We start from the raw sequence: 22,393 nt of genomic DNA, 5'->3' as shown, positions 1-22,393 counted from the left end.
TTTTTATTAAAAGTGGCGGCACGTAGCCTAGTGGTAAAGCGCTCGCTTGGTGCACTGTCAGTGTGGGATCAATCCCCGTCGGTGGGCCCACTGGGTTATTTCTCGTCCCAGCAAGTGCACCACGACAGGTATACCAAAAAGGCCGTGGTATGTGATATCCTGTCTGTGGGATGGTGTATATAAAAGATCCCTTGCTACTAATGAAAACAATGTAGCAGGTTTCCTTACTTTGACTGTGTCAAAATGACCATATATTTAACATCCAATAGCCGATGATTAATAAATCAATGTGCTCTAGTGGTGTTGTTAAACAAAACAACCTTTAACTTTTTCATTAAAAGTATTAATATCTTGACCAAACATTTTACAAATTGCTCATAAAAATAGGACATATTTGTACAAAACCCTTTTCATTTCTTTTTATACAATTAAAAATACTGACCAAAAAACCCATTATGTGGATGCTGCGACAGAGTACACATTTGCAACAGCACAAACTCTGAAACTAGTCTAACCTGTTCCTTTAAAGATGTAGGATCGGCTTCCTCTTTGCCAGGTCATGTTGTCGAATCCAAGGAGAGTCGTGTCGATCCTTACATTGGATCCTGTCACAACACAAACAAAAGCTGTCGGATTATCATGAACAAGGAGAGTCGTGTCGATCCTTACATTGGATCCTGTCACAACACAAACAAAAGCTGTCGGATTATCATGAACAAGTCAGGAAAGTGAAAAAACAGGTTGATATAAAATCAAGTCAGAAAATTAAAAAACAACAGGTCAGGGGTCGAATTTTACGCTATTCCGCAAATAGTAAATTTTGAAACGGAATAGTAAAACAATTCTTCCAATATTTCATCATGAAAGTGGAAATAAAGCACGGAATACCGAAAATCACCTGCGACTATTCCGCTTACGCTTTTTCTTCAGCTACATTTTTCTGCAGAACAAATCCTCACACTACTAAGACTTTCTCATGCACTTACCGGTAAAAAATAAACGTCTTTTTGATCGAAACTAATGTTTGGAGTGAGTTCGTTTGTAATTCCAGCTAGTATGCAGTAATGTATAGACTGGTATATAAACAATTGTTTGTTATGCAATGTTGTACAAGGCAACGTAGCACAGTCAGGAAAACTAGTGGTACATTAATAATTGAAGGGATAGTACATTTTTAGACGGAATAGTGTTTTTTGAAATTCACTATTCCTTTGTGATAGTGGGAAAAAAATTAAATTTCAACCCCTGCAGGTTAATGTAAAATCAAGTCAGGAAAATTAAAAAACAACAGGTTAATGTAAAATCAAGTCAGGGAATTAAAAAACAACAGGTTAATGTAAAATCAAGTCAGGGAATTAAAAAACAACAGGTTAATGTAAAATCAAGTCAGAGAATTAAAAAACAACAGGTTAATGTAAAATCAAGTCAGAAAAACAAACAAAAAACCAGGTTAATGTAAAATCAGGTCTGGAAAATTGAAAAATAGCAGGCTAATGTAAAATCAAGTCAGAAAAACAAACAAAAAACCAGGTCAATGTAAAATGATGTCAAGAAAATTGAAAAACAACAGGTTAATGTAAAATTAAGTCAGGGAATTAAAAAACAACAGGTTAATGTAAATCAAGTCAGGAAAATTAAAAAACAACAGGTTAATGTAAAATCAAATCAGGAAAAACCAAACCCAAAACCAGGTTAACATAAAATTATGTCAGGAAAATTTTGGAAATTACATATAATATGCCATAAAGATAGTTAAGACCTTATTTCCTAATTATGTAATAGAGATCAAATTCAGTGTTGGATCATATCTGTATCTATAAATATTTTTATATTTTTTAATGTGAACAAAAACATTCTGGTAAAATACATAACATTAAGTACTGTATGTCAAATCTACATACCGTATTTGACCGGAAATAAGCCCAGGGGGCCAAGACAACTCATTGTGAGCTTGGCATGGGGTGGGCTTATTCCTAGACAAGGGGCCAGTTTTGTTGAAATTTTTTTTAATAATAATAATTAAAATAAATAACAATATTTAAATGAACTAGGAAAAAAACAAAAAACGTTCAGTAGCACATCTATTAATTAGTGTTCCATTTGTTATTAATAAATAATAATTGTTTATTAATTAAATTGTTTGTTTTTTTACTAGTATCTAATTATCAGAAACACACCTTCTATGTTACAATTACTTACCAGTGCTGTTTATTTACATCCAAAATTTAATGCTGAGAAGACTTAAAACAACAGCAATTAACAACAAACTCAATAGCCTATACACACGTTTCTGACACGGGCAGCTAGCTTACACTGCAAAGAATTGTCAATCTAAGGTCATTGTTCTTAGCCAATCAGAATACGGTATTTGCTTAATTAGCATTAACTGCGGACCCAGTGTGGTGGTAAAAATAGACACTGGTTTTTAGTTCATACTTGGCTTGGATACTTCAGAGAAATACTGAAGGCATGAAATTGAAAACAATGTTACACACTGTTATTGTTAGACTGCTAAATCTCACTGGTGGTAAAATATTGTGTTACATTTGTGTTTAATTATCTGCAGGAAGTATGACCTTTTAAATGAACTTTGAGCAAACTTGCAATTTCATGTTATTTATAAGGTGACGAAGTTGGGGGTGGGCTTATTTACGAATGAGGGCCTAATTTCTTAAATGCTATCAAAACGGAGGTGGGCTTATTCAAAGACATGGGCTTATTTCCGGTCAAATACGGTCAATAAAACTGACAGCTAATTTTAACAAGTAAACCTGATCATACCACTTTTCCACACTTTATATGTATCACTTGGGCACATTCTGGATACCAAGGGTACTGAAAAAAATTATATATATTTTAATATTATACATCTTAAATTTTCTAAGATACACGAGGTCAACATTTTTAAAAAATCTTGTTTTATACTTTTTTTTTATAGGTTCTAGCACAATTTTCTTTTTTGAAGGAACTATTGATGTTGTGATTTATTATTACCTGTTTATGCTGTGTATACAATATACATCATGAATGATGTTGATTAAACTACATGTATCAATACCACATTTTGAATGACATCGAATGTTAGTGAACAAAAATATGGCACTGATCATGGTAATCATACTAACAATGAAGTCAGTGTTAACACATTATCAGACAGGGCTTTGGCACTCGCCAAATTCGCTCATTGTGAATTTTAATAACAATTGACAAATTTTAGTTTAATTTAGCAAAATAATTTGATGTAATAATTGATATTTTGTTGAAAAATACCAGGGTTTTTAAAGTTTGTTTTCTAAAGTTTAATGGATAATTTGCAAACTTTTGTGTTCACCCAGAGCGAGCCCTGTCAGTAACACACAAAAAAGAGATATGTCGCATTTGAATCAATAAAGAACTGCAATAGACATGCTATTTATTCATCACAATCAATGTTAATATAATAAGAAGAAATTATGTCTTAGATTCTTTGGCATACACAACATTTCAATCTTTATCACCTATGAGCTCTCGGACTAGCAATGCCATTCAGAAGCAAGCACTTGCACACAACTATTTCCTGAAAACACCACAAGGTTTTTATTTTCAGCCAGTTAAATGGATCAGCAATTTTTACTGACATCAGCAAAGTTTTATATCCTGGATTTCTGTTATCAACAGCTTTTCCCTGCATTTTAGCATCTATTTTTACCTACTGCACATTTGTGACCATCTACTTTTAAAATGAGAACCTTGATATACATCAGACAGGAATGCTCTTTTACACACCACACAAACAACTTGATAAGCTAACAGCTGCAAGTACTTACCCCAACTAGCAAACTCCCATTTCATTTCCACATAGAAATCTGGAGACTGCAAAAGAAAAAAAGAAATAATAACAAACAAATAATCAAAACAATTTAATGGATCTATTTGACAACTTTCGTAAGATTTATAAAGAGTATTCAGCTACAGGTACATAGTTTGTGTAATAAAAACATCAGAGCAGAAATCCACTGAAGACACCACAATATAATTTTACTGAAGAAAAAAAAACAATCCAAGAAACATCCATGTTTTTTTTTAATATGATAAGTAGGTTTGCAGTAAATATTTCATTGAAAACATTTATATTTTTATGCTACAATGAACGCTTTCTTTAGTTTTTTCCACACTGAGTTGATAGTGATTACAATCTAATTAAAATTAGCTCCACTATTACATGTGGATCTAAAGACAGCCAGTTGGAGCTCATGTCCACCAATCAAAACCTTACTTGCAGAATCCTGCCAGTGATTTAAAAATAATTTGAAAACATTCCGAATTATCCTGAGGGTATACGACATGTTTCGTGTGAATTACGAATGCCTTAAAACATGTTTTATTTTATAAAATAAATAATTTGTAATGTAAAACTGAAGACTGATAACCCACCCCGTACATATTGGTATGGTTCGCTGTACTGCGGCCACTAAAATAGACTCGCCCGATATTTTTAGAATTTGTATGCTCCCAAATAACGTTATAAAAGGCGAAGTGTGATTGGTCAATATTTAAATTATTATTTACAGACGAAATGTTACCTGGACATTGGGGACTACGCAGTGTTATTATTTTTAAATCACTGGCAGGATTCTGCAAGTAAGGTTTTGATTGGTGGACATGAGCTCCAACTGGCTGTCTTTAGATCCACATGTAATAGTGGAGCTAATTTTAATTAGATTGTAGTGATTATTCTTGAAAGACACCTGGTCAAAGTAATCTTGAGTACATACTAAACAAATTTCTGTAAAATGTTAACACCACATGGCTACCCGTATTGCCATTTAACAAATCAAGTGAGTGGTGAAGCAGTAGAAATTCATAATACTTGTCACAACAAAATACAGCAGAATAACAATGAGGTAGTGTTATCTTCCCTGGCATTGGACTTAAATAGATGGTAGATACTGGGTTCGAATCCCAGTACTGGCTTCTGCCTAAAGGGAGTTTTAACCCTTCAATAAAACAATACCACCGACTTCTCTCTTACTAACCACAAACACCTAATTATTAACCCACAGTCTTGGACAGACAGCCATGTTAGCCATTTCATGTGCCCAGAGCAGTGTGCTCAAACCTAAATATGAAAATTAAGTTAGAAATGACAGGAGACAGCAGTTATTTAAACTGACGCCTAGGAGACAGCAGTTATTTAAACTGACGCCTAAGAGACAGCAGTTATTTAAACTGACGCCTAGGAGACAGCAGTTATTTAAACTGACGCCTAGGAGACAGCAGTTATTTAAACGGATGCCTAGGATAAGACATCTTTCACATCAAGCAAATACTCTAGCACTGGAAAAAAAAGAAAGAAAGAAAGAAATGTTTTATTTAACGACGCACTCAACACATTTTATTTACGGTTATATGGCGTCAGACATATGGTTAAGGACCACACAGATTTTGAGAGGAAACCCGCTGTCGCCACTACATGGGCTACTCTTCCGATTAGCAGCAAGGGATCTGTTATTTGCGCTTCCCACAGGCAGGACAGCACAAACCATGGCCTTTGTTGAACCAGTTATGGATCACTGGTCGATGCAAGTGGTTTACACCTACCCATTGAGCCTTGCGGAGCACTCACTCAGGGTTTGGAGTCGGTATCTGGATTAAAAATCCCATGCCTCGACTGGGATCCGAACCCAGTACCTACCAGCCTGTGGACCGATGGCCTGCCACTGGGAAAAAAAAGACAAAAAAAAGACACACATATAATAAGTACTGACTGTTTTACAAACCTCCTTCAGTTTTTGTAACAATTCTGGTACCCCAACTGTTCGTTTGTTGTACCTCTGGCAGTCACGGCATTGTAGTATCATCTGTACCAATTCAGGGTCACCAGTACCCACACTTTCATGTAAAACTGAAATAACAGGAGAAATATAAAATATAAGAAAAATGTAAGTACACATATCCATCTACAGGTATATAATAAAGAAATGTGGACATACACATGCATATATAAAATATATATGCCACATTATTCATTGGGAATCAGTAAATACATGGGGCCAATACGGTAATAACAGATTCAAGCCATCAAAACTGTTTGCTGTAACCCAAACCACCATTTCTGTATTTACCAGTACATGCTGAACAGAGCTCAAATATAATAATGTGTTACTGCTACTGAACAATTTTGCTCAGTTTTTTTTTCCCCATAGAGCTAAAACCTTCAACAATTATAATTGTTAGCATGCCTACAGCAATTTGAAACAATTAGGATTTAGTATTCAGTTATCACTCCCACTCCCCTCGATATTCGACTGGAAAGTTTTAGGAAAGTAGCAAATTAATCACCTTACAATAAGACTTTTAATACATTTTATTAGAAAATTCATGTCATTTTTCCCCTTTCCCCATTTCACGAGCGAACTTCTGCTTGCCTTCACTTTGCACATGGCGAAGAGTGCGATTTGTAAATAACTATCCCACAAAATGCGTAATTTTGTGGATGGCAGCCAATGACAGTAATTATTATACAGTGGCAAAAAAAATGACATTAATAAAGGTCATCAGGTGATACAATTAAGTTCAAGCCATGTAAATGACATTTTTTCTTCAATTTAATGTAAGATAGTTTCATACATGTGATGGTGGGTAACAGGCATTTAAGTAAGTCGAGAACAGTCAAATGTATGTGTACATGTATGCACATGTATATAACAGGGTTACCTTCATGCGCAAATTAGATTGTAAAATATCAACATTCAGTCATGGGGTTACCAGGGGACAATATTTCGAAATCTGAGGTTACCGAAGTCGGTTCACGTGGTTTTTACCTAGGTAACCAATTTTTTGGTTACGTGAATTATATTTGCGTAACCTGTGGATTACCTGATCGGTAACCTCAAAGTTACGTTGAAATTATATTTTAAATACAATTTTTTTAGCTCAAACATAAAGTTAAAACAAAATACAAAAGAAAACGTTTTATAAAACAGTTTCTTTAATACTTGTAAATCGAAAGAAGTGACTTGTAGATGTTTCTTTTGTTTTCGTACGATCGTAGCGTTGTAGATTTTTTTTAATTATTATTAAATTATTATTATTATTATTCACCACTTGCCATCGGGATCGCAAAAAGTAATTTTTAGTTGCCCGAATCTAAAAACCACTGTCCTCGGACATCGGGCCACCGTATTCTAGAACCTCTGTGCAGTTTGCGGAAGTTAACACTATTGTAAAAGGACTAAATATCAGCCCAGTACTGAAACAAAATAGATACATTTGGAGGAGAAATGCCCATTCCATTATTAGACTAATAATTTTCTTTTATAAATAACAAATAAAGGCTACCATTTGTCACTGATATAACATATGTAAAATTCAGTATACAGCAGATTAAAAAAACAAAACAAGCAACAAATGTCCAGTTCCTCTGAACTATAAAACAGGCTACTCATTGGTGCATGATTAGATTAATAAAAATAAATCTTATAATAACATAAAAAGAAAGACCACAATTTGACACCGATATTTTGCGGTGGCGATGCTACTTTCACTTTATGGCTGGTACTTCTATACTACAGTGACGTTCCTAATGTTTGTTATTTAAAGCTCATTATGCGATGTTAGTATTTTTCAGCTTTTGTGACATTTTTGCATTTTTGTTTACGTTAAAACCATTTTCAACCTTTGTAAAATTATAGGCAATCCAATATTATGTCTACATATATTCCTTTAGAGATAGAATAGCAGCAAATAATTTAGGCGCCTTAGCGATCCGTGCCCATTTCTTTAAAACTTTTGGCTCGACTCTATACTGAGTCTTCGGTCAAAAGTTACAACCGTTGCAATATACCGTTGGCTACAGGTTTGCTGCACATCAAGTATTTAAATATAAGATACACATATATATATGTACAAGTATTTATTGCGTACAATCAGAAAGGTAAATAAATGAATCAGTGTGTCTGTGATGAGGCTTTTTTTTGTTGTATTTTTAATAATTAATGTGTCCGTCGTAACTCACAGTTTACAACCTATAGGTAACCAGGCCTATATTTTGTACCTGGATTATCAGATAGTACATGCTTGCTTCAATATTTTGGTTAATCCTTTTAAAGCATGACAGCGCAAAACACCTCATCAATATAATTATGTTGTGGACATTATGGTGCACATTTAGTTTAATGTTACAAAAAGGCTCAGTCCATGATGTCATTCCTGCACAAACACAAAAAAGTTACTTTAAATAGAAACATTAAGTGTCATTATGAAGAAACTTGTTTTTGCCATGCAGCAGATAGCAGATGTGTGTGTAAGAAAGGAAAGGAAATGTTTTATTTAACAATGCACTCAACACCTCTTATTTACAGTTATATGGAGTCAGACATATGGTTACGGACCACACAGATATTGAGAGGGAAAACCTGCTGTCACCACTTCATGGGCTACTCTTTTCGATTAGCAGCAAGGGATCTTTTATATGCACCATTCCACAGACAGGATAGTACATACCACGGCCTTTGTTACACCAGTTGTGAAGCACTGGCTGGAACGAGAAATAGCCTAATGGGTCGGTCCACCGACGGGAATCGATCCTAGATCGTACCACTGAGCTACATCTCGCCCAAGGTGTGTAAGAATGAAATAAATGTATACTAACCAGTCCAGTATGCACCGTTTTCGGCAGTAGCGTTAGCTCCATGGCGTAGAAGAACACGTGTACTCTCGATGTTACCCAGGGTCACAGAGAGCATCAGAGGTGTCCGACCTCGAGGGTCAACCAGTTCTAGGTCATGCTAAATGGAAGGTAAAATTACAAAATCATCTTGTCTGTAGGTTATGAGTCACACAGAACTTTATCAGTGTATGTAATATTGAGAGAGGTTTTCAAATAATGTATAATTTTTTGTTAATAAATAAAATTACATTTTTCAAACACTAGTAAAGTTCTACAGTGTACTGTGTGTATGTACATGAATGTATATACATGGAAATCCTGAATAAATACATGTAAAGGTGTGCTGCGAAACAGTACATACTAATGACACAATATACAGTGCTGTTTGATGTATAGGCCCTCCTAAGCATTCAAAGATCGGAAAGATTTCCACCAGCACCCCCCCTTTGGGATATTGAATTAGCGATATCAAGTGAACATTGCATTAAACACCACAAACAACATAGTGCTAGGGTCTGGATTCGAACTCCAGACCATCGGGACCGTAGCCGCTCACTGTAACCACTCGGCCACGAAGTGGATCAACAAGTGAGACTGCATTAATAGTTTATAAATCTCATAGGGTGTATTTTGACGGAACGAACCGAGCGTCTACAGAATAAAACGAACCTTTAGTCCCATTGTGTCTTCTGCACTATATTTCTATCAAAAACACCAACAAAAGCACCTTTGTGGAGGAAATTTTACACAGAATGGTTAAAATGTAAAAAATTTCAGACAAAAATGTAGTGATACTGGATTACTTTTATAGAACAAAATGTTTGAAAAGGTATTGTATACATGTATATAACTAACCCTAAACTTACACTAATTCTAACAAATATTGTCAGGGGGTGTGGGCAGAAATTATACCAAGGAATTTAGCCCGAGTACTCTGACTGTAAGAGAGCTAGACGGACATTTGGACATAAATACGCTCTTATTACAGTCAGAGACCAAGCTATGTATTTTTTTGGCAATTCCCGACAACCAAAAAGTTGGCAAAGATTTCCACTCTACTACCACAACAATCCTATGATTGACGTCAAATACCTTTACATCGATCATTTTCGAGTTAACTGATTAAAAAAAATCCACATATTAATCACTAATACACATAGTACAGAAAGAAATCCGACAGCACCCACATTCAGCTACACTCCGTCTCAAGAATTACAAAGCCCGGTGACCTATTTCGTGATGTGGATCACGTGATCGCCCACTGGGCGATTCCGCCTAGTAGACGGAATGGCTGAGTGGGCGATCATGTCACGCAACGTCACGATATAGGTCAGCGAACTTAGAATTCTGCTGTCCGGAGTTTGCCGAAGCGTAGCTGAATGTGGGTGCTGTCGGGTTTCTTTCTGTAGTGTGTGTATTAGTGATTAATATGTGGATTTTTTTTTTAATCAATTAACTCGAAAATTATCGATGTAAAAGTATTTGACGTCAAACATAGGATTGTTGTGATATTAGAGCGGAAATCTTTGCCAACTTTTTGGTTGTCGGGAATTGCCAAAAAATACATAGCTTGGTCTGACTGTAATGAGAGCGTATTTATGTCCAAATGTCCGTCTAGCTCTCTTACAGTCAGAGTACTCGGGCTACAAGGAATTGAGCTTTAATTTGTTTAAGAAAAACATTGACAACATGATAACTTCTTAAGCGTACTTATGCGAAATACCAAATCACTGGACGCACCGATACACCAGACTCAGCTGTATCATTATTGTTAGAATGCTGTGCCCTCCCCTCCCCTCCCCTCCCCCACACACAATCCTGAATTAAAAGTAATTAACATGATGTACAATACTATAAAGAGTTATTCAAAACATATATATCTGTGGACATTATTCCAAACAATATTGATAAAATAGGGTAATAAAATGGAAGTGTTTTCAAAATGTCTAGAAAATATATTAATGAGATCTAAAAATGGGCCAAATAAATAAAATTTTAAATTTTATACACACTATATTTTTGGCAATTTCTACATCGAGTTTCTCAACTTCATTGTGCCACACAAGCCAATGCAGAGGAAAATCTCTTTCAACCGTCTTAGAAGCCATGCGTCATTAACGACAAATCATAGTAGCTTCCCAAACTACAACTAGGAAATGAAATGCTTCATTTTGTGACTCATTTAAAATTCGGAAACGAGACGGTTTGTGGTTGTTGTAAATTGACTGCATAATTTTATAAAAGTGCATAATCAAACACATACAACATATGATTTATGTATAAACTGAATTCAACATACATTTTCATGAATTACTGTGTTATCTGTTTCATTGAAATATTATCCGAACGTCATATCACGACATTGAAATGGTTTGCAGTTCAATCGCGAATGCTGCCTGCAGAGTTTTTGAGATAAGGTTACATTTTATCTAGATTTTCGCAAAATTCGGACATCGTAGTTGTATCTGTTACCTCAGACTATCTAAATGTTTTAGCATTTGGCACAGAGATTAGTGTTATTAGCATATATGATGATTTATTTCTGTAAAAGTGGCACATGAAAGGGCGGTGTTATTTGACAGCACTTGTTCCAAAAACAGGGCACTCTTTGGATTTCTTGAGATCAGGAAGTTGGATCATATCGGGTTACGGCCAGGAGGCTGGGCCTGTCACAGATGTCAAGATCAACCTTGTATTCCTCTGTGTGTGCTGACTGTTCTTCTCCAGGTACTGTTGTAAACGTGGGATTATGTTTGATACACATCAATATTTATGTATTCAAAACTGTTTATGCATGCAAATTACCAGTTTTAAATTTTGAATTATGTATCCACGACCTATCATTGTATGATAATGATTCAAACACTGTCCCATTATTTATTAACAGGAAAAAGCTACTGTGCCTGCTCATTGCAGTCATCTGACACATTTATTAGGGATTTAACAGCATTGTTATTTACTTAATTTAGTGTCAAATAACATTATTTAACAACAAAATGTTGCTATTTTGTTTTAGTTGTTTCTGATCTTAAAATCCTATGATGTGGTCAACAGTTGTTATTTTTTAGCTTCTATCAAAAACCATCCTGCATGGCAGACAAGGATCATGCATAGTCCCATCGAAAATGTACCTTCTACAAAACAAAAAGTTTTGTTTTTAACATGTATTATCATTTGTGTGTTGACGTTTATTTTAGAAGATGTCTATTTTCAATATCACTTAACAGTAACATGGTCTCTTTTGTGCCAAAACACAAAAACCCTCAATTACATGTACACTGGCCTTGGAAGTGGTGGGCATGTGCCCCCCCCCCCCCCCCCCTCCCTTTTCTTGATCCAGTAGCAGCAGTTATGGTTTATATGTGTATGTGTGCGCATCTCTCCCTCCCCATTTTTTAGCACCTTTCTACACCACTGATGTAAAATAATTTTTGAGTTTTCCTAGACACTTTTTTTTAAATAATTGATTGTAAACAATCAAAATATGATGTAATGATGAAATCAAAGATTGTACTTGCATGCACAGGTTAAGTTAACAGAACATTTCTAAGTGAAATAGGACAGTTTTCATTGAGGGACGATTTTCTTTTACTAATATATGTGTGTGTGTGTGTGTATTAATCTATATGTATTTCAGTATATACATTTATATCTAGCAACACTATCAGAATAATTTGTTATGATCAGTTTGTAGTGTTTTTATACATGTATGTATGTTACTTATTATAGATTTTCCTCTCCCATACCTAAAAAAAATAGCGTAACATAAAAATTGAGAACTTTACTTTCAGAAGCAGTGAAACCATGGATCATTTTGTTTTGAAAATCTCGTCTAGCGATATTTCTAGTCAATTGAAAATTGATTAGCAGTTAACTACTGTTTAATGTTTTAAACTTTTGTAGCAATCTCTGAAATTTGTATAGCAAATTGTGACCGGATACTGAACAGAATGTTCCCTGGAAACCTTTCAGGACCAGAATTCTCTTAAAACCGGACATGGCCCTGTGATTTATGCATCTTTTAATACTAAAGTTTACATCTAAACTGAATACCGGACAAATAATTAAGTCAAAATGTCATTATTTAGTGCAATTAGACCGTTATCAATCATGGTGTCAGTAATATTTGCTTCATTTATTGTCACTTGCTGTTTTTTGACTAATTCAATGTTCTCGCTACGCAATCTCCCACCTGGCCCACCTTTCAAAAAGAGGGGTGGGTGGGGAGAGAAGGTTACCACATATTGTTGTGTGTTGGTATCTGGTACAAAAAAGTATGTTCAATATATATATATATATATATATATATATATATACATGTATGCAAGCTGACTCATATTTTATATAGTTGAATCAGATATATTGTCAGTCCAATATTCACAGGCATTCATTTTGGTGAACCAATCAAAGTTTTAATATTATTATTTTAATATAATAAAGATTTTAAGATATATCTGAAAAATAAAGAGTGGGATAACAATTTTTTTTTTTTTTTTTTTTTTCTATTTGCTTCGAAATAAATCGATCACATCAATGCCACTACAAATGTAGCTGATACGATAAAAGTAGTTTTGTTTTCACTAGAGTATATAGTATTTGGCACCCAAGATAAATGATTTTAATGAAGACCAGTACCACTTCTATTGTTTTTATAAGTGGCGATATCCCTAACAAAATGAAAAGTTTATAATTTATTAGGAATTGTTGAATAAACAAATGACAGTAAGTAAAAATCATCAGATACAACCAATTAAATCTGTAATTGAGGACAAATTTGGTGCCATATAAGTGTTTTTTCAGTCAGAGATAGTTGAAATGATCAAAATCAAATGTTTCCATTGCTAGGGTTCCCCCTGGTGGGCTCAAAACCATCGGAAAAGTATTTCAAGTTTGTTTTAAATCATTGAAATTTTTTAATTATCCATTTATTTTAAATAAAGTAATATTGATTTGAAGAACCACTTCTAGATAGCAAAGATACTAATATACATGTATGATACTGAAATTAAATGTTCTGAATGGTTACGAACTGGACCAGGAGCTCTTTGTTTTATCAAGACTACACCTACATGTACATGTAACTATATCCTGTCTATAAAATCAGTGTTTATAAATGGATGTTGGCAAATACGGTATGCCGATACATTCAGGTTTGCAAACCACAAGCAAAATTTTAATGTGGAATAAATGCTTCTGATGACAATTATTAATAGTGGCTCATATGTTATAGAAGGAAGGAAATGTTTTATTTAATGACGCACTCAACACACTTTATTTACGGTTATATGGTGTCAGACATATGGTTATGAAACCACACAGATATTGAGAGAGGAAACCCGCTGTCGCCACTTCATGGATTAGTCTTTTCGATTAGCAGCAAGGGATCTTTTAAATGCACCATCCCATAGACAAGATAACACATACCACGGCCGTTCATGTACCAGTCGTGGTGCACTGGCTCATATGCTATAGAAAGAAGATTACACAAATAATATTTTTGGGCAACTAACGCCATTATTTTTTAATATTTAAAGTCACCCAAATGAGACTTGGGTCAGCGACCTAGCGACTGGAAGTTTCGAGCCTTGCCCTGGTCATTGCTAAATTAGTCAGTTGCTAATTTTTATACGAAGTGGCTACAATATGTAGCATTTGGTTAATTTCATTTGGTTTAAATTAGCCGCTTTTAACTCTTTTCAATGAAATGCTCTTTATATATATATCTTATAAATGGCTAAAACAAAATTCTTTCCACTGTGAGCCCTACATGTATATTGCGCTATTAAATATAAATTATATTGTGTGTATCAAACATACAAATGGATACTGGTATGGGATACAATAGAGGCTGTTCAAAATACTGTTAAACTGTGTAAGGATAACTGTCATAAGCTACTGAAGTTTTTCGTCAGTTGCATTTCCGTACACACCGCAGCATGTTTCATTTAATGTCCATAATACGTGTGCAGACAGATCAATGTGTTTCACTGTGTGAAAAAAGTGCACATTTTGAAATGGCATTGATGGATATGGGGAAACAAGGGGGGACGACAACTTGAAAGGGGAGGACACGAAAGCAGGGCAGCAAAAAAATGCAAAACAATCACACAAACGTTTTTTGGAACAGTCTGTTATATATGTTTTTTTTAATTTAGCGTTTTGTATGACCTCACTAAATTCGCTAACATTTTATGCTTGCTAACATTTCCTAATTTACAGTAATTAACTAATGCATATGCTACTAATTGAATAATGGAGCTGTTTTTCTCTCTAAGACTATGTCAAAATTACCAAATGTTTGACATCCAATAGCTGATAATAATAAATCAATGTGCTCTAGTGGTGTCATTAAACAAAACAAACTTTTTATTTTTGTGTAACTTATAAATTGTCAGGAGGCATATAATGATAATTGTTTATATGTAAAAAAATATTTGTACATCCATCCAAAGAGCTTCATGTTCTAGGTGGACAAAAGCTTGACAGATGATCTAACAGTCAAGCTAAATTTCATCTGAGAAGCACAGGCAGGGCTTCTAGAATTTTTATCAAATCCACTAGCCATAGGATCAGTGATTTTAAAAAGTTTACTAGCCACAATTAAAAATTCACTACCCTTACCTTACTTTAAGTTAATACAATTTTACTAAATAATAGTAACAGTCAGATATATGTCACCTAAAGAGAGAAATATAGCTTAAAACACGAACATATTGGAGGTGAGGTGGGGGGCGGATATTCATATAAATTTGCAAAATAGACTTAACTGCAACATTTGACACTTTTTTTTCACTAGCCGTCAGGCATGGCAATAGTAGTTATTTACTAGCCCAACACTGAACATCACTAGCCATGGGAATGGGGTTACTATGCATAATCTAGAAGCCGTGACAGGATACTGGTTCAAGCCAGACCCCTTGGTATCTAAGCCTCATCACCCACCATGCTACTGTTTCTTACATGTGTGTAGATTATCTGATAAGTAGTTGGCACATATTAAATAAATATTATAAACATAGATTCAAAAAAAAAAAAATCTTTCAGCTTCCATCTTATTGGGTGGGAGTTTGGCTAGTCTGTGCCAACAATTTCTTCATTAACAGGATGAAGACAGTGGCACATTGATGAAACAATAATTTATGAATATGCATGTGCCTATTCAGTTAAGTTCCATGCACAGCACAGTGTCCTGTTCATATGGTCCAAGAGTGTGGACTAACTGACGAGACATCTTCACTGTAAGTAAGTTGTAAAGATCTGCCAGTCTCGGTTGCACCACAGTGCTATCATCTGTAATGTGAGATAAATGAAGAGACCAGGAGATTTAGTTCAGTCTGGGGTCAAGATGTAATCTCTGATATCCCAAATGTGTATTGATGACCAGCTAGTGTGAGCTGAAACATCTGGGTTTTTTATCAGACCCATTAATTAGCAGCATGGATATACATGTATGTAGTATTTGTACATACATGTATAAATGTACACCTGCATTTATATGCACAACCATTGCAATTTCCCCACAGCAATCAGTTATGCATTGGAGATTGCCATGGAGTTTTTAATTCTCCACAGCAATCAGTTATGCATTGGAGATTGCCATGGAGTTTTTAATTCTCCACAGCACTTTTTTGCCTTCAACTCTATACTCTTCCAAAAACGTAGGGGAACCTGAAATATTAATGTTAATGTCAACTAGTAGACCGAACATACGTTTTGACCACAGACATCCTAGTAAAGAATGTTCAGGTCTCTTTATCAACACACTGAAACACATTCCATAGTTTGCACGTGCATCACGCAGTTACCCCATACACGTGCGTGGGGTGTCATTCTCGATTTTGACCATTTCCAGGAAGGTTGCTTAATCACTGTGGAACATTATTTCTGTCAATCTTTTACATTCTGTTTTGTTTTTAGTCATTTTATTGTTTGAATTTTTGATTTACTGAAAAAACCCCCGTCAAATTTCAAATTTCACTTCTGACCCCAATCTCCTATAGATCTCCTTCAAGATCTTTGGTGGTCATTAAACCTACTGTAATACTGAACTTCCGGTTGTAATGTTTGTCCAATTAATTCACTATTATCAAATAACCATTCCCCACAGCTAATATACCTACAATTTTAGCAATTGTAAATTCTTATTGGAGTTCCCCTACTTTTTTGAAGAGTATATATATATTAAACAAAATTTCAGTGGCATGTGGGGTTTTTTTATGGACGTAAATTCTTAAATGTAGGTCTTCAGGGGACTCAAAGTAAGAAGTAAAATATGACCTGCTGTTACTTTTTTTAAATAGTGAGCCAAGAGATATACATGTATGTTAGAAAAAATATGGCCTACTAGAAATAGGACATGATCATAGGATGGGAAAGGGATCGAGGGGAATTCGAAACTATAGGACCCCTAATATGGGTGGGTTTTTTAGCATTATGGAATTAAAATATAACACAATAAAAAGCTAAATAGCAGATGAGTAAATCATATAAACATTTGTCATGAAAAATTACCTGCAATTTGTGGTCTCTAAAAACGACTTTTTGCTTTTCGCAGGCTGCTATATATCAAGCTCTGACACATACATGCATACATGTGTATTTAATTACATGTAATGTAATATTTAAATGTCAAAATCAGCTGCTATCAAATATATCTGTATGTCTGTAGTCTGTTTTCATCATCAGTCTGAGACTTGCAGCCTAAATCGTACTGACTTTGGGAATTTTAATCAATTTAAATTGCAAGTTTTATTTATAACTCAAAAGGTTCTTTATCGGTAGTTCTAATTAGCTGAAATGAAATTTTTTAAAAACCGTGCACATTAGAAATAAAGAAGTCAAGCACAATATGCACGTATGTAAAGGAAGGAAGGAAAAAACGTTTTATTCAGTGACACACTCTCAGTATATGGCATCAGATGTTGGTTTAGGACCAGGCAGATACATGAGAGAAGAAACCCCCTGATGTCACACCATAGGCTATGTTTTATTAGCAGCAGGGATCTTTTATATATATATATATTATATATATTATATATATACTAGTGGAAAAAAGTAACTGTGTAACCTAAAAAATCGGATGAAAATAAAACCGCTCAATATTTTAGCCTGATGTTTTGTACATGTTACCAGTGAACGCACCGCCACACAATAGCTGGGTCAATGCCGTATTTGCACGTGCAGTTTTGCTTCTGGGACATGAACATGTTTTTCCCATTTTTTTCTCCCAACATGTTACTTTTCAAGTTTTTGTCGACTTTTCAACTGTCGGGTCATTGCATGCCAACCGGGGGTACAGAAAAGCAGGTTATTTCTGTTGAAAATTGTAGCAGAGCAATGCCCAGGCTAAACGAAAATGACCGCCTTCGCGCAATTGGCATGATTGGTATGCACCATCGCGCTGTCGCTACGCATTTGGTGTACACATAAAACATATTCAGGCTTTGTGGAGACGTTATCAACAAGAACGTGCAGGCACGTCCACGCGTGACATCACGACAGCAGGACAACCACATCAGACTCGTGGCACTGGATTGCGTGCCATTAATCCCAGAACTGTACGGAATCGATTACGTGAACATGGTATCCGTCCGCGACGCCCGGCTGTCCGTTCAGTTTTGCTAAGACGTCATCGTGTAGCACGTTTGGCTTGGTGTAGAAGACCACTTGCACTTTAATCACCGTGACTTTTTGACTGGGCGGGTATACTGTTTACGGACGAGTCCAGGTTTCACTTGGACAGCAGTGACGGCCGTTCAAGAGTGTATCGTCGTGTTGGAGAACGGTTTTAGTGACGCCTGTGTTGTGGAGCGACATGCATTTGGCGGAGGCAGTGTCATGGTTTGGGGTGGCATCACGTCAACTGGACGAACACCTCTTGTGGTCATCGATGGCAATTTGAACACTGTACGCTACCGTGACGACATTATTCAGGCTCACGTCATCCCATTTGTGCAAGGACAGCAACGTCACATCACGCTTCAGCATGACAATGCTAGACCTCACGTCGCCCGGGTGGTAATGGATTTTCTAGCACAGCAGAACATCGATGTGTTGCAGTGGCCTGCGGTCTCACCCGATCTTGCACCAATCGAGCACATCTGGGATGAGATGCAACGTCGTGTACGTGCACTGCCTAACCAGCCGCTGACGTTGAGAGCGCTTTGTCAGACGTTAGTACAGATCTGGAACGGCATTCCCCAGGCATTCTTCAACAATTTGGTAGGCTCTATGAGGCGACGGTGCCAGGCCTGCATCGACGCAAACGGTGGCCATACGCGCTATTAACTTTGTGAACTGTTTTTTTACCCCCCATGTCTTTCATCCCCAATACCGATGAAATGACGGATGCTGTGACATTTTAAATGAATTGACGTTTTGCTTAATTGCCTAATAAATAATGCTATTTTATCGTTTTATGTCTTGAAATTATGTTTTTATCAACATGATAACCATACACAGTTACTTTTTTCCACTATACATGTACGTATGCACAATCCCATACACCGGATAGTACATATGATGAGCTTGTAAACACCAGTTGTTGAACACTGACCAGAATGAGAAATTGAGAAATAGCAGATCAGGATAGTGCTTTACTACTCGGCTATGTCATTTCCCCTCACACTCTCCCCTCCTCCTCCCCCCCCTCCCCCCCCACCCCCACCCCCACTACCTGTGTATAAATGTTACAAAACTTTTAAATTCACGCAGTCTTCTGGGTCACTAGAAATTAATGTATTCATAAAGGTTTCAGTGTTTTTGTGTTTTCAGGTAACTTGCACCTGGTTTACACCAATACTTAAAATAATCAAAGATCTGTTCATTAATGACTTGCACTATAAAGCATGTTTTGTTTGTATTTTGTATGAACTTACAATATCAGCTTTTTAAAATATAAATTCAGTGCCTACATGTATTTGAGGCAACTGATACGGTAACCCACTAGCAAAACTATAATTCTAGTAACTGATAAAAATGATGTGAACTGACTTCCAGTTATGGGCCATTCCATGGCATTTGGTCCACAGATGTGGAAATTTCAAAATGATATGTTAAACTAAGATTTTATTATAGCTTAAAGTTAACACCCTTAAGCATATAAAATATATTTTTAAAGCCAATTTACTTATAAATGTTGTATAGGTTTTAATGAGTTTTATTTGGGGGGTGGGAGATTGTAAGCCAGAATGTGACAATTGTTTTTTGGTAGTATTTCATTATTGTTATTCTATTTATTACCCCCAGCTGTTTCTTTTTTTAAAAGCCTTTATATTCGATATACATCGGCTACATGTCCATGTATATAGAAATGATGTCAGTCTCTTTACACTGTTCTGGGTATTACTTTAACTTTGTATTTTGGGGGATGGGATTTAGCTCAGTCGGTTGAGTGCTCGCTTGAGGTGCGTGTGTCGCAGGATCAAACCACCTCGGTGGACCCTTTCAACTGATTGGCTTTTTTCTTGTTCCAACCAGTGCACCACAGCTGGATAAAAGGCCGTGGTATGTGCTTTCCTGTCTGTGGGAAAGTTCATATAAAAGATCCCTTGCTGTATAAAAAAAAATCTGTAATGAATTGCATTAAACTACCATTTTATTACAAGTTTAACACTGACAACTGAAAGACGTAAATGCAAACGCTTTAAACTATGTGACCGGCCTCGGTGGCGTCGTGGCAGGCCATCGGTCTACAGGCTGGTAGGTACTGGGTTCGGATCCCAGTCAAGGCATGGAATTTTTAATCCAGATACCGACTCCAAACCCTGAGTGAGTGCTCCGCAAGGCTCAATGGGTAGGTGTAAACCACTTGCATTGACCAGTGATCCATAACTGGTTCAACAAAGGCCATGGTTTGTGCTATCCTGCCTGTGGGAAGTGCAAATAAAAGATCCCTTGCTGCTGATCAGAAGAGTAGCCCATGTAGTGGCGACAGCGGGTTTCCTCTTAAAATCTGTGTGGTCCTTAGCCATATGTCTGACGCCATATAACTGTAAATAAAATGTGTTGAGTGCGTCGTTAAATAAAACATTTCTTTCTTTCTTTAAACTATGTGATGCCATTTTGTGTACTTTACCATATCGTGATGACGTCATCTTTAGTATCGACAAGGTGATTGGTTTGTTGGCGTCACCAATGCAGAGTATTTCCTACTGAGATAATATGAAAAATATTTTTCCCTGTTATGAGTGACCGCTGGGGTAATAAATGTATATAAGTTACATTTTGATGAAATCAGTCAGTGTGACATTCTTTTTTCCAGACCCGACATGGGCTTCAATTAACCGTGGTGTGCTCATCTGCGATGAATGCTGCAGTGTTCACAGAAGTCTGGGTCGACACATCTCACAAGTGAAATCTCTCAGGAAGGGACAATGGTGTGCAACACAGCATGCTGTAAGTTTGAAGTATTTATTATTATATCTATTTTTACGGTATACATATAGTTTGATTTTCCAATAACGAGTGAAAAATCTTATTCCTACTTTTGCTTTCACTTTAGAAAATAAACTTTATAAAAAAAAAAAACGACACCTTATATAGTGTGATGTAAGTTTAATGTTTATTAGTACATGTATATACACAAAGCAAACAAATTTATGTCACTATTTAAAAGAAAATCGTACAAACCATGTCATTATTCAAAAGAGTTAACTCTTGGTCTTTTTTCCTTTTAACTAAAAAGCAAATTTAATACTTTAGCTTTAAAAAGTAACTTTCTCCTAAAACAACGACACCTTATGCATGATGTGATTTGAATGTTTTCTGTAGATACACACACACAAATTTATGTCAGTATTTTGTTTTTAAACCTTACAAACCATGTCATTTAAGAGAGTTTTAGCCTAACATAGGCGTCGGAAGATGGCAGCAACTTGGGGGGGTGGGGGGACTTATTAAATGCGAGTGCATATTGTGGCCCCCCAGTTTCATAGTTGGGGGCTAGTGCCCCCTGCCCCCCCCCCCCCCATTTCCGATGCCTATGCCTAACCCTTGGTCTTTTTTTCCTTTTAACTAAAAAGCAAATTTAATGCCGTATTTTCAATATTTGTTATAAAATTCAAATAGCTTTTATTGGAAAATGAAAACATATGTGTACATAATGTTATCTTCTGATATTTGACTACAACTTGCAAAAAAATAAAATAATTCTGGTTTTAAATTTATTACAAAGTTAACCTTGAAGAATTCTTTTAGAACAAAAGAGTTTGACAATAACACTAAAATGTTTATTCTGTAGATATAAAGTTATTTTTAGGAACTCAGTGTTGCTGTGTATGTGTACATGTGTGTAAACTATAATGTAATTGCTGGTAGTTCTTACTCATCTTGCCTACATGTATGTTAGGTTTTTGGTACTTAATATTGTGGATCATTATGTTTCTCATAGTAAATGAAAAAATATTTTTAGTAGTTGGATTGATTGATAAATGGGCTTAATAATATGCCATATATTTATTTTTAGATGGTGTATCAGCTGACCAATCAAGGGGCAAATAACATATGGGAGCATGCTTTGCTGGATCCTTCACAGAACAAACATGGTCGGAGGAAACCAAATCCTCGAGATCCACTTCAGTAAGATTGGATTTTTGTTGTTGTTTTTTTAACTCAATTTTGAAAATAAAATGCAGTCAGTATCAGGGTTTCTGTCAGTTAACCTTTTGACAAAATTAATGACTGATTTTCTTAACCCTACATGTAACTCTAAAACTAACCTATTTTCTTTCTGGGGGACAGCAG

The 22,393-nt window shown here is 35.7% G+C and overlaps 2 protein-coding genes across 2 annotated transcripts in view; one reads left to right on the top strand and one right to left on the bottom strand.

Moving 5' to 3' along the window:
* LOC121368375 (ankyrin repeat domain-containing protein 13B-like) overlaps positions 1 to 10,818 on the bottom strand; it is a 32,622-nt gene extending 21,804 nt beyond the window's left edge. The window contains exons 1-6 of the mRNA XM_041493069.1: positions 10,663 to 10,818; positions 8,633 to 8,768; positions 5,760 to 5,884; positions 3,807 to 3,852; positions 2,782 to 2,835; positions 516 to 605 (exon numbers count right to left, since the gene is read on the bottom strand). Coding sequence (XP_041349003.1) covers positions 516 to 605; positions 2,782 to 2,835; positions 3,807 to 3,852; positions 5,760 to 5,884; positions 8,633 to 8,768; positions 10,663 to 10,758 — 547 coding nt within the window. The 5' untranslated portion in view covers positions 10,759 to 10,818. The remainder of the gene's footprint in view (positions 1 to 515; positions 606 to 2,781; positions 2,836 to 3,806; positions 3,853 to 5,759; positions 5,885 to 8,632; positions 8,769 to 10,662) is intronic.
* A 255-nt stretch (positions 10,819 to 11,073) lies between these two features.
* LOC121368374 (ARF GTPase-activating protein GIT2-like) overlaps positions 11,074 to 22,393 on the top strand; it is a 53,754-nt gene continuing 42,434 nt past the window's right edge. Inside the window, exons 1-3 of the mRNA XM_041493068.1 lie at positions 11,074 to 11,377; positions 20,913 to 21,046; positions 22,116 to 22,228. Coding sequence (XP_041349002.1) covers positions 11,326 to 11,377; positions 20,913 to 21,046; positions 22,116 to 22,228 — 299 coding nt within the window. The 5' untranslated portion in view covers positions 11,074 to 11,325. The remainder of the gene's footprint in view (positions 11,378 to 20,912; positions 21,047 to 22,115; positions 22,229 to 22,393) is intronic.

This window comes from Gigantopelta aegis, chromosome 3 (genome assembly GCF_016097555.1).
Source record: "Gigantopelta aegis isolate Gae_Host chromosome 3, Gae_host_genome, whole genome shotgun sequence".
NCBI classification, from domain to species: Eukaryota; Metazoa; Mollusca; class Gastropoda; order Neomphalida; family Peltospiridae; genus Gigantopelta; species Gigantopelta aegis.
Note: the sequence above shows the minus strand (reverse complement) of the source record. Positions and strands in the feature narration are given on the sequence as shown.